Genomic DNA, 13,067 nt, shown 5'->3' on the forward strand with positions numbered 1-13,067 from the left:
TTGAAAACGCGTGTGTTTTTATATACCTATATTATATAGATATCACCTGTGACATGCTTTTTAGGAAAAACAGCGCCACCTGTTGGACAAACATGTTTTTTGAAAAACAGCGCAATGTGTTGGACGTAAAAGCAACACGCGCTATTTTTTCTATCTGCACAGATGGACTGAGCCGCAGCAATGCTTGGCATGGTACAATTAATGTTATAGTATTATATTATTTTATATATTATATTTATTTTTTTATACTGGTTTTTTAAAGACGATCATACTTACGTGAGAACTATCCAGTTATAAAGACTCAGTGGATATACAGGGTGTCCGGAAACTCGTAGTACAAGCGGGAAACTGGTGAATCTACATCACATTTGGAGTCGATTTTGTAGTATTTTTTTTTTTATTTGAGCTTTCGTTATCGAGTAAATCGAGTTTGAAGTTGATTTTTTTTTTTTTTTAATCAAATTCTTATAAATTATTACTGAAGATCAAAGTACCCAACTAATTAAAACTATTTGAAAGTAAAACAAATGAAGAAACTCGGATTTCAAGCATTATTTTGAAATCACCCTTCATTTAACCCGGTGTAATCATAAAATATTTCTGCTCTGTAGAGTTAAAACATCTGTTATTCAACCCTAAACACCAGAAAAACTTTAACCCTAAAATAGCCGAAAAATATTTTTTTTTGTTTTTTTTTTTTGAACATGCTCAAATCAAAAAACTTTATGTTTTTTGGGTTCCCCATGTGGTGTAGATTCTCCAGTTTCCCGCTTGTACTACGAGTTTCCGGACACCGTGTATAAATATATACAAAAATTAATTTTCACATCTAAATAAAGCTTAAAATATAAAAGAAATACAAATAAAAATACAAAATTATATGAAAGCTCACTCAAATGACAAGTACAAAAAAGGGTAAGAGACAAAAGATACACAAATAGATACAAAAGATACACAAATAGAGACAAAGGATACACAAATAGAGACAAAAGATACACAAATAGAGACAAAAGAGACACAAATAGAGACGCAAGTGAAACATAATATAATCAGCGAAGCATATTTTTTAGCAACAGCAGAACATTATGTTTTCTGTATCCGTTTTCTGTATCTTTGAAAATGTCTACCTCAGCACACTCTATCTTATAATACTGTCGACACATTTGGGTCAGATGTCTAAATTGGGCGATATTATATTTAAATATAATACGTAAAATATGTTACGGCGTCTAAAACAATGGGAATTGGGAACATTTATTTCAATATTCCTAAGACATAATGCAGTATCAAGATCTATACCAGTCTCTCCCGGTTACGTCCACCCTGTTATTGAAATGAGGGAAGGGTAGAAATGGAGGATTTGTACCTCCAGGAGTGACGGAGGAATGTAACCATCCCTCCCACTGCGGTGTAAGGCGATGGGTCGAGAGAGTCCTTCTGGAGAGGTCCTTGTATTCTTGTTTTATTATTATATATTTTTTTATAATTCTGTTCTGTTGATTCTGTCCATTTGAAAATGTAAAAAATATAGAATGTAACTGTTGATATCCCAAAGTTTAATAAATAAATAATTAGTATTTATCTAATGACTAATTATGTTCGTTTCAGAGCCACTATGATCTGGCTGATCCCTATACTGGGGCTGCTGGGAGCGAGCGTATTGGGCTCCGCCCCTGTGCCCGAGTCCCCCGCCCCCGCCCTGGAGCTGGACGTGGCCACATCGCCCCCAACGGCGGCTCACACCACCCCCACGGAGGTCTACAGCGCGGCCCCCCCGGCCAAGTGGATTGGTGAGTTTACCACCTTATATTTATTAATACGTTTTTTATTTCACTGGGAACTACGCAATACACTTGAATGCCGTTTTGGTTTTAACAAAATAATCGTTATATTGGCTATGCCACTGATATGGGATTATTGATTACTTTTAAACGATTTAACGCCTGACTTTTCGTTCTGATATCGATTCGGTGTGCCTTTGAATGCCAGGTTTTGCAATGCAACGTAAAATGATTTTTTTTAATAAGGCACTTATAAAAATTATTTATTTTACTATGGTTCGCAGCATTCTTGATAGTGGCTCGGTATTATGGGGACCCGAAAATGCCATATACAAATGCTACAGAAAAGGTGCAAAAAAAGTTTATGCGGTACCTTCACATGCGAGATTTTGGGTACGAGTACTACCCATTGTTGTAACCCTCTGACTTTCTAAGAATGCTAGGACTAAATATCTAGACGTTAGGAAAAATGGTGGTAGTAGCACATAAGCTGCTTAATCTAAAAATGTGCAATCATGATGTTCTGAAACACATTACGTTTTATGTCCCCGATAACTTCACCAGAGCTAGGCAGCACAGGCAGGACCAACCTACCAATGACCATGCCTCTGATGAGAACTATTAAACCATCTTTCTTTTGAGATAGACATTTTTCAGTAAAATCTCAGTGAATTCAAGACTAGCAGAAGTATTTTTTTTAACACGAGGCTGTTTATAATTAATCACTTTTGTTATAATAAACTATCTTTCCATATAAATAAAAATGTAAATATTCATTTGTTCAAAATCTTAAATCTCTGAAAGTTCATCACTGATTGCCTTGAAATGTTGACACAACTTTGCATTCGAATATGTTTTTATGTGGGTAAAACATGATTTTAGTTTTAAACAGTCTCCAACAGTAAAAGCGAAACGCGCTTGTGTTTCTCTATCTGCACAGACAAACTGAGCCACATCAATGCGTGGAGGGGTACAGCTAGTAAATAAATAATTTTAATAAATATATATATGCCATCTGAGCATCCCTTTCTTAATCTTACTCATTACGCTTACATCACCCTTGCATTATTTGCAGATCTCCACATTTCTCACACGATCATACATGGTTTAACGAAACATACGCCTCAGGGATCTCATTTCTACATCTTTCCTCTGACATTTCCATGCCTCACTGCCATACATCTTTGAGCAATGACCTCCCAAAAATATGCTGCAATAGTAATAATATAAAAAAAGGATTTAACAAACTACCCGATTATTAATTTAGTTTTTATTCGTGCAGATTCGTACGTTTTTTTTTAAATTCTTCCCAGTGCCATCTAGCGTCTTAAAACTATTACATGTCCTATCACGGGTCACTTTAAAAATTTGTCCCAAAGCTATCTCCTTTCTTTCTCATTGCTATACAGACAAAAGAGGTAAACACTATCATGTCTGATGTATGCTTAGTATCATACAAAATTTATTTTCAAGGGATTTTCGGACATGACCGCGGTGAGATAGAGATTTCTACCACCTAAGATTATTAAGGTATTAGAGGGAGATGTGAAATGTTAGTCGTAAGTTTTTGTGATAAACGATAGCCATCTTGAACTATAATATTATTAGTTCATTGTGAATAATTTAAAATGTCAACTTCTGTGGATATCTAATCCGATAGAAAGACATCGCAAACAATTCATTGAATCATGACAAACGTATTCAAATAAAGTGACAATTAATTTATGTTACAAGAGACAAAAATAAAGACGTTAAAAACGATGTTTTAAAACGACAAGTTATAATTTTTGTCAGTGGTTTTGCGGGTGCAATAAAATAAACGTATAGGTACCTTTTCTTTCATTGTTTACTTTTTAAATCTACTTATGAACAATGGACTGAGGTTGGAAATAGTGATTCAAAAAGAAACCATTGATTTGTTATATTTATTTATTTATTACACGCCCTAGTGGGCTTTTCTTTTAAAAATACAAGCATTTTGTATCAGAGTAAACACTTAAAAATTAATACAATAAAGAAGAATGTAAACATAATGGCAAAAATGAATTCTCACGTATATAATTGAATTTAAAAGATTCAACAAAACAAAATAGTAGAAGCGGAGAAGTTATATGGGTACATAGGTCTATTTGTGTCTAGAAGAATAAAAGTGATAGAATATACAACATTCATACTTATTAGTTTTCAAATGAAATATATCACCCAGATCAGAATATTTGTTTTCGAGATTGTGAAGTCTCGGAATTGGAGAATTTTGGTAAGCTAGTGTCCTGGTGTTATTGAAGTAAAAAGGTAAGAAACGTCGGCATGATTTTTTGGGAACATGGATATTGATACATTGAAGTAATTTGGGACAGTCAATTTTAAAATGTAGTATTCTTTGTAACAGTATTAAATCTGTGCTTACTCTTCTTTCTGAAAGTTTCAATAGAGACATGTGTAAATAATTAGATAAATAATCGTAAATCAAACAATATTGCACTACCGGCTACAGAACATGTGAGTACCGATAAATTAATAACATACATTGGCGTTTTTATAATATTTATATGCATTAGCAATATGTATTAAAATTTTATATTCTCTTTTTTTCGGTTTTCCTTCTACTTCTGGACTCCGCCGCCTCTGCATTATTCGTTCAGGAGATGTAAGATAAGGACACAATCACTCCGGTGAAATTTGAGAAACAATATTAGAGTTTTATGTCATAATATTTGCAAAATATATTACAATATGTAAAATATACCATATCAATGTTAATTCGTTCAATGTAAAATTATACTTTCATCTCTTGCCGTGTATCAGTTTCGTTTATCGATTTTGCCAACAAATTTTAACGATGATACCGTTGACGTGTTCATACTGTTTATCAAATAAATTCAGTGATATACGCAAAATTACAGTGTTTCCTTTGTTGTAGATCGCAAAATTGTGTGTATTGATATATACACTTCCAACAATGATGTCACTGAGAAAGAGCTTACCTAAACCTAACCTAAACTAACCTCACCTAATCTAACAACTGCCTATTGTTTTTAGCGATAAACGAACAGCAATTTATCAACAGGATGTACATGTTCAATTACAATGAACATGTACATGTAACATGTAATTTGTATTTTTTTTTAAAAGCCACAATCCACAGACCCTCTACTTAATACAACCCCAGCTGACGTGTACCCGGGGTGGCTGGGCTTTTCTCTACTTTATATAAATATAATGCTTATTTTTTTACAAATATAAACCTTTCGGAAGAAATTATCTAAATGATAGTGAAAACCCTATTAAAATCCGTTGCGTAGTTTAGAAGAACTAAGCGCGCAAACAGACAGACGCGGAAATCGACTTTATTTACACCACTTAATTAATAAAGAAGATATACTATAGATTGTATACACAGTAAATTGACTTCTAATTTTAACAAGTCTCATGTACTCATTTTCGATTGCGTATATATTGCCATTCTTAATTACACCATTTAATTGAAACAATACAAAATAATATTGACTCTACGATATTACACTTCGGCTTAATTATCCACCATTGACGAAAAGCTTCTAGATTTATTTTGTTATTTCAGCGGGGAAATTTTGCTAGAAAGTAATAACTGAGGTGGGGGAGTGCTTTCTGGCGACGTTTTCTGCTATTGGCAGCACTGAGTTTTCTGCTGAGAGATATTTCGAATTCCAAATTCAAACTATTCTCCTTTGGGCAGAAAACCCACATTGTTCGTCGCTCTAGTTTGATCGTAGATGGTGATATAACTGTGGAAGAAAGTAACAATGATAGATTAATATTATTTTTCCAAAGCTGATTAGGTAGGTACTTTTTTATGTGAGTGCCGCACTAGAGTATCAACTGCTTCTAACAGTAAGACGTTGTGAAGGGAATGGGAACGATATGGGAAAGAGGAAAGTGAGGATGTACCTGGCTATTCAGATCTGATCACAAAAATGACTAAAGTCATTTCGAGCAAAATTTCACTGCAATATTTAAAAACAAAATTGTTGTTTTCAGTGAAAAATCATTTCAAGTTAATTTAGAGACCTAGTAACGCTTTATAAGATAATTAATAAGTTTAAGCCCGTACCTATTACAAGATAAAATTCAGATGTCCGTTTAGAGTTACTCGATCCCCGGACACGCTTCGTATGCCTAAAAGCAATACTAATTACTTTTAAAATGTATTTATAAGAAGAAGTTGTAGTACGTTTAATAGATTAAGCTCAGATTAAGCTCAAATTAAGTTGAATAGATTATGCGTTTAACACGAACCTTACTAAATTCACAACATTCTTAAAAAAATAACATTGGATGGTATATTATACCTGTCAGAAAACTGATATATATTTTTTTAAATAATTCCTTTTTTCCTGTTCTGTTTTCTCCTGAATTGAAAAAAAAAGGTTTTAATTACAGAATAACAGCACAATTGAATAACAGCAGTTTTTATTAGATAATATCACTTTCTCTCATTGTTATTATTGATACTCACTCCATGTTTAAATGTAAACCTAGAAAATAATTTTGTGTAAAACACACTTATTGTATATTTAAGTGTTTGCACTTTATCATAACTGCTTAAATTATATTGTTATGTATTTTTCTTTTTATTTATTGGTCTTAAAATCTTTATGTCGTTATTTTATTGGTCAATGATATAAACAATTCCCAACCCTGTTAAATATGAATATATAAAGACTGTTTATAATAAAATAAATAATATTTGCTCAGTTTTTTTCTGTCAGAATGAGCAAGGTCAAAGAAACTATTACCAAACCCTATTTAATTTCCATCTTGAGGTACGAAACTGTGAATATCAAGTAAATAGTAGTAGGTTAGAACGGTTCTTGATAGTAAAAAAACTCCTCACAGCAAGTCACGTGTCTTTATTAAACTAAAAACTCTTATAGTGGAGACGAGTGTGTAAGACTGTCAGGTGGCTAATGTCCGTTCTATTACGTTTTCTTATGAGTGGGAATCTTCCCGTTGCTAAAAGCCTAACTGCTAGATCACCTCGGTTCTGAACTGGAAGAGCGAACCAATATACTACTGATCTCTATCGGAGAACTCTATAAAATGATCTATCAACACTAGATATGTGTCTTGTATCTCGAACTATCAGCAATATCCGTAGAAATATGTTTAAAAAATACTTAACAGTAAACAGTATAAAATAAAACATTATTTATAGAATGCAACGTATCCTCTATAAATTAACAATCCCTTCATTACTGGTTCCATTCTACGCTAAACGTTCTTCTATTTGGATGCTTTGTAATTAAAGATGTATTATTCCTCGTGGAAGAGAGACGAGTAAGTCGAAGAGCCTAACCAATTGTTAATTAATATATTTCTTCAAGCAATCAGGGATGCGTCGTTAAGCCTTGTCTAATTAATAAATTACTGCCTTCTGGGAAAGGTCTGCGTTTCAAACAATTTTATGTTTAGACATTTTGGATTGTGTCGAAACAAGGGCGCTTAATAATAAATAGAGTTTTGATATATTATGATCGCTTTAAGTTACGTACTACTTTATGAAATCAAGCTTATATGTGAATATATTTTATAGTTTTTTATTTATGAGGTATCATGCCGTGTTGCGCTACCTCCTTCTTTACTCAACATTTCGGACAGCATTACCTTGTCCATGACCAAGGCAGATGTGTCGATTGACTTTGACTTTTTTTTTTTGACTTTTGATTTAATTATTTTTCAGAGTACCTAAACCTAAGTTTACTTGCTCTAGCGTAATTGTAAAAGGATTATCTAATGATGCTTTACTTGAATATTTAATGAATTTGGAGTAAGATGTGTCGATTGTGATAAAGTGTGTGCTTATGTATGCAGATGCGAAACCGTGTTGCCAGCTCCAACCCTCCATGCTATTACAGTATAATTTAAAATGATTTTCTGCATTTAGTTTTGGTGTAGCCGTACATTAACTGATACAAAGAATTATTGAGCTTTGCCACGTCGTCTTTATTAACATCAATGAAATGTTTGGCGTCATGGCATGGCGTCCGAGGCGTTTAGGTTCTTCTCAGGACTTCAGGAACGAATCTAATGTAATGACTGGTTTCAACTAAATATTCGGCAATTGCCGATTTGTCTGTATGGCCAGAGTTTACATGCTCGAAAGTGTTCTGATATCTTTTTGGAGATCATACGTTATTTGTCCCCTTCTCACATTGGGAACAGCTGAGTTTGTAAACTTCATCTGTCTCCAGAGAAAACTTGTTTTTTGCAGGTCTCGGTAAGTATTGTATTTTTGTCGTGGTTCAAAGACAGTCTTGATGGTTTTATCTGTATTTTGCCAATTATTTCCGTCATTTTTTTAACATAAGGCAAGAAAGCGCAGCTTTTGGACTATTTTTCAATTCTTTTCTTTTTTTTATTAAAATATATTTTTTGTTTTTAATTGAAAAAAGTCACCGGACAGCAAAATGACTAGTTACATCTACTTCAAAAGTTCGTTATTTTCAGGTGAAATAAAATCTAAAAGCAATAATTGTTAAATGAAGTACTAATATTTATTGAAATATTTGCGGTTAAAAATAAGCCGACGTAGCACAGTGGTTCCGTGCACCTGATCGGCAATCAGAAGGTGCGGGTTCAATTCCCGTCGGCGGAATTTATTTTTTCTCGAAAGTTTTTTTCAACTTATATTAGTATTTCAGGCTTATAATAATTAGTTACATCCATATTTTTACCACAGTATGCTTAGAAATCACTATCTTTCAGGTACATGCTGTAAAATGAAAAGTGGATTCAATTTCATTGAAATTCTGTTCCCACATTTTTTGGAATATTCATGAATCTTACGCCCTGGTGTTTTTTTATACAAAAATATGAATTTCAAATTGACGAAAATGCTTTCATCGTGTTTTTTCAATGTACATAGAACTTTAATCTTGATGAAACAAATCGTTTAAATCGTTAGGAAACTTACATCACTTATTTTTAAACTTTTGATGTTATCAGACTTTATCGAATTATTGGTTAAAAAGTTTCCATGTTTTGTTTAATGATATAATTGGAAGATCGAAAATAACACGTTGGAAAAAATTTAATTCATCTTTCGTATATTCAAGATAATTGGTCGGCTTATGTTGTTCACATAGAAAACATATTGATTCGTAATCCGGTTAAAAATGGGATGCAGGCATGACTTAATAGGTTTCCTAATAAAGTTTCAATAAAACACGAATGTTTTATCGTGATGTCGGAACACGTGTTCATAAAAAAAAAAATATTTTCGCATTTCGAAACAAACATATGTGCATCAACACGTGTTCCGATATGTTATGAATGTACTAAAATGTTTTTTTTATAAAAATGGCCTGCTGTCCTGTTTTTAACAGGATTTTAATAAATCAGCAATACTCATTTTTCTCCATGTATATTGTTCCGAAAGGCTGGTTTAAAATATGGGTTTCAAGACAACTCAGGACAGTGGCAATTCAACAAAAAAAATTAAGTGATATAAAGTTATTTGATGAAAAAAACCTGGCCTAACCTAACGTAATCTAGTTTTGTTTCATCACTTTTCGTGACTTTGTGTTACTTTTCAAAGGAATGTTGAATTGCCACTGTCCTGAGTTGTCCGTTTACCAAAATATGATACAGTTTCATATTTATAGGATACCACTATATTAATGTCATTAGTGAGTGCTGAGTCAGCGGCAGCTGGCTGGCTGCGGCCTCAGCCTTTCGAGAAGTTCAAAATTTCAACACGTCTGTTTGGCGAAGAATTCGTTTATTACTTTGTGTTTTATATGGATAATGTACAGAATGGTCGCAAACGATTATTTTCATCGAAAATCTTTTAACTCATAACTTATTTCAAAATATCTTCATTTCATTATCTACACCTGTAATTTACTTTTGTAATACGTCTATTTAAATTTCACCTTTGTTTTCGGTAATGAATCAATCGAATTGAAACTCGGCAGATGAACTCGCTGTCTACGACAATGCATTCTACCAAATTTTGGTGGTAATCACATACACGCACGCGAAAATATACGCATTTCTCTGAATTCGAATGACATTACAGTTGTTAATATACGAAATAAATGTCGGTCCAACCCATCTCAACCCATCATCTGGCAAGGTCAGTAGCTCGGTTGACTCCAATCCCTAAGAAGGAAAGAAAGAACCAAAATTAAAAATATTTTAAAAATAGATGAACAGGGTTTTCCAATAAGAAGTGTTATTTTGATATTCAATCGTAAAAGATCAATGGTTTCATTGCTTGTGTGGCACGTAGCGCCGTTTTGTTGAAAATAAACGTTGTCCAAATCAATGCCATCCAATTCCGGCCATAAAAAATCATTAATCATCTCTCGATAGGCAATCCATTCACCGTAACTGTTGCTCCAGCCTCATTTTCGAAAAAGTAAGGTCCAATGACTCCGCCGGACCATAAACCGCACCAAACAGTCACACGTTGAGGATATAGAGGCTTTTCAACAATAACTCTTGGGTTTTTCGATCCCCAGATGCGACAATTTTGCTTGTTGACGAAGCCACCGAGGTGGAAAGGGGCCTCATCACTCAAGATGATTTGCATTTGATTCACTCAAGTGAATTTAATAATTTCAATGCGTTTTTGAAACGTGTATCGTTCTATTTTTATTAATGGCGTAGTTTTTACTTGTCAAATGTCAAAAAATTACAGCTTCAAAAGTAACATCTACCGAAATAGCGCGCTATTCAAAATAACACCTCTTATTGGAAAACCCTCTACTACACTGTAAAACAATACGGGTTGATTTTTAAAGGATTTTTTAAAGAACCGAAGAAATTATGAAGTAACATGTCATTTTTATTTATTAGTTGTAGTTCGTGAAGAAACTTTTAATACTCCCTTGTCACATCTTATTTTCAAAGCACCTAAATGATTTATTGAATGTGTTCAAAGTTACTAAACACAATATACGTGACATTTTCTTACTGCTATATAACTTTAGGTTGATTTGACCTTACTTCGGATAAACCAGCTAAACCTTTCCTCCGGATAATCTCTTTATTGGTACTTTCGATATCGTTTCAGAATTCAGCACAATTTAAAACTTTTTATTTCTTATCCAATATTTTTTGTAAAATATTTAGTTTTTTTTTATGTTATTGTGCACATTTACATGTTCTTTATCTTTAAAAAAATAAACTTATTAAAGCCCAGCTTAGCGTGAAAACATCATAGTAATGAATAAAAGCCAACAGATTTATTTTTTTTATCCACTCGGGTGCTCCCGACAATAACTGAAATATGAGGGCCCATTCCCACTTCCGTTTTCAAATCGGAGGCGGGTCCCGTTTTACAAACGGATGGCCAATGGCCCTGTTCACACTACCGTTTTAAAAACGGACCATACTCTACGAAAAAAAAAATTGTAGATTCAACAAAAACATGTTATTTGCTCATTCTTCAGTAATGGTGCGCAATGGACGACGATGAAGCTCTTGTTGTCATGTTGTACTTATTAAAAAGAAGGAAAAAAGTGAAAAGAAAATTTTGGGTACACCCAATCATAGCCAAATGATTTTCTGTAGGAATTTTCCAAGTGTTAATTGGTGAGTTGAGAAGTGATGAACTAAAGTTCTTTAATTATTTTAGAATAATAATGGTTGGATTATTTATATAGCGCCGTTTTCACCATGAAAAATCACCTCAAGGGCGCTTAATGGCTTAAGAGAATGTCTATCACTTCCTTTAACCATCTACTGGAATGAGTTTCAGAGAGCTTAACATATCAAAATACAAAATTGAGAAAGTGCATTTGTCCTGAAGAAAGGCTATCGATATTTTAAAGTAAGAAAACAATAACAACTCAAATATTTTTTATTATGTGTTTATTAAACTAATACGCTCTTCCGTGCATCTCATTAAAGCTTTTAAATTTAAAAAAAGTAAACTTAAAAAAATAAAAATTTTGATGTACAAAACTTGTGTACACCAAGTGTTTTGTTTTTATTTAGTTAAAGATAAAATATTACCATACTCTTTCTTCGACCAGTGGTATTAAATTTTCGGGATTTATTTCCTTATCCATTATTGTAGTTTTGATTTATTTACTTAACAAAATAACCAAATACAAGCACCCAGCGTGCCTGCTTCCTTGCGACAGGGAGCGGGCGGGGAGGGGTCGGGGTTTGGCGGGGACTCTGCCGGAACGACTGGACGACAAGTGTGAACAGCTCCATACAACACTATGAGCGAGCGTGTTCCGACACGATTTGAAAACGGACGCGCTGCGTAGGCGAGCCATCCGACAAAAAATGTCGGATCCGTTTTCAAATCGTGTCGGACAAGTGTGAACAGCTCCATACATCCACTACAGCCACTAGGGCAGCCCTGAGGGCCCGTTCCCACTTCCGTTTTCAAATCGGAGGCGGGTCCCGTTTTAAAAACGGATACCCTTAAAGGTAATACTAAAAAAACATAGACTGACTGATACAGACCAAATATTCAACAGCTGTGACGTACTAGATATACGCCAATTATACGTTAAAACACTACTAAACTACATTTTTGACAAAAAAAATAAATTTCAACATACACAAAATAACACTTAGAGACCAGTTAGACAAGCGTACAAAAAAAACATAAAAACTCCGACAGTAAATTCAAGCTTTGGACAAAGACACTACCAATACCATGCAATAAAAGCTTTCAACAGTCTAAAACTTAAATTAAAATTGAGGAAAATAAAAATAAATTCACACACAAAATTACAAAATGGATTAAAGAACAAAAAAGGCAATATTACCAAAATTTCATAGCATAAAATAAAAATAAAACCTACACGTAACACACAAAACCAATATAAACACACATCACTCACAAACACACAAGATTATTTTCAATGTATTTTTTTTAATTTTAAATTTATTATTATGTATTTTTAATTTTAAATGTATTATTTTCTCTTTAAATGTATTATGTAGATTATATTTTCATATTATAAAATGAAGGCCTCAGCACGGGCAAGCCACCCAGTGAGGCCTACATTACTGGAAAACTTAAAATGTAAAAAATATTGTACCAAATAAATAAATACATTATAAAATCCGAAACTCTATAATTAGGACTGAATAATATCTCAGAGCGCGTACAAGGTTCCTTCCGGAAGCGCTTGCAGATTGAAATATTTGCAAAGCATTATTTCGTACATCTTACATTAATTAAACCATAAGAACTGACCTTGTTATATGGACGAGTTAGCTAGCTTGATGTTACTGGACATCGTGTTCTAAGTTTTTATTATATTTGGTGAGATC

General features: G+C 33.3%; 1 protein-coding gene across 1 annotated transcript in view; it reads left to right on the forward strand.

Annotated features, from left to right (window-relative positions):
- Nucleotides 1–1,612: 1,612 nt before the first annotated feature.
- The window catches only part of LOC149412733 (uncharacterized protein CG3556), a 68,053-nt gene continuing 56,598 nt past the window's right edge, over nucleotides 1,613–13,067 (forward strand). The window contains exon 1 of the mRNA XM_089645002.1: nucleotides 1,613–1,790. Within this exon, the coding sequence (XP_089501128.1) occupies nucleotides 1,616–1,790 (175 nt within the window). The 5' untranslated portion in view covers nucleotides 1,613–1,615. The remainder of the gene's footprint in view (nucleotides 1,791–13,067) is intronic.

Source organism: Hesperophylax consimilis, chromosome 22, assembly GCF_061612785.1.
Source record: "Hesperophylax consimilis isolate HC1 chromosome 22, BYU_Hcon_1.0, whole genome shotgun sequence".
Taxonomy (NCBI): domain Eukaryota; kingdom Metazoa; phylum Arthropoda; class Insecta; order Trichoptera; family Limnephilidae; genus Hesperophylax; species Hesperophylax consimilis.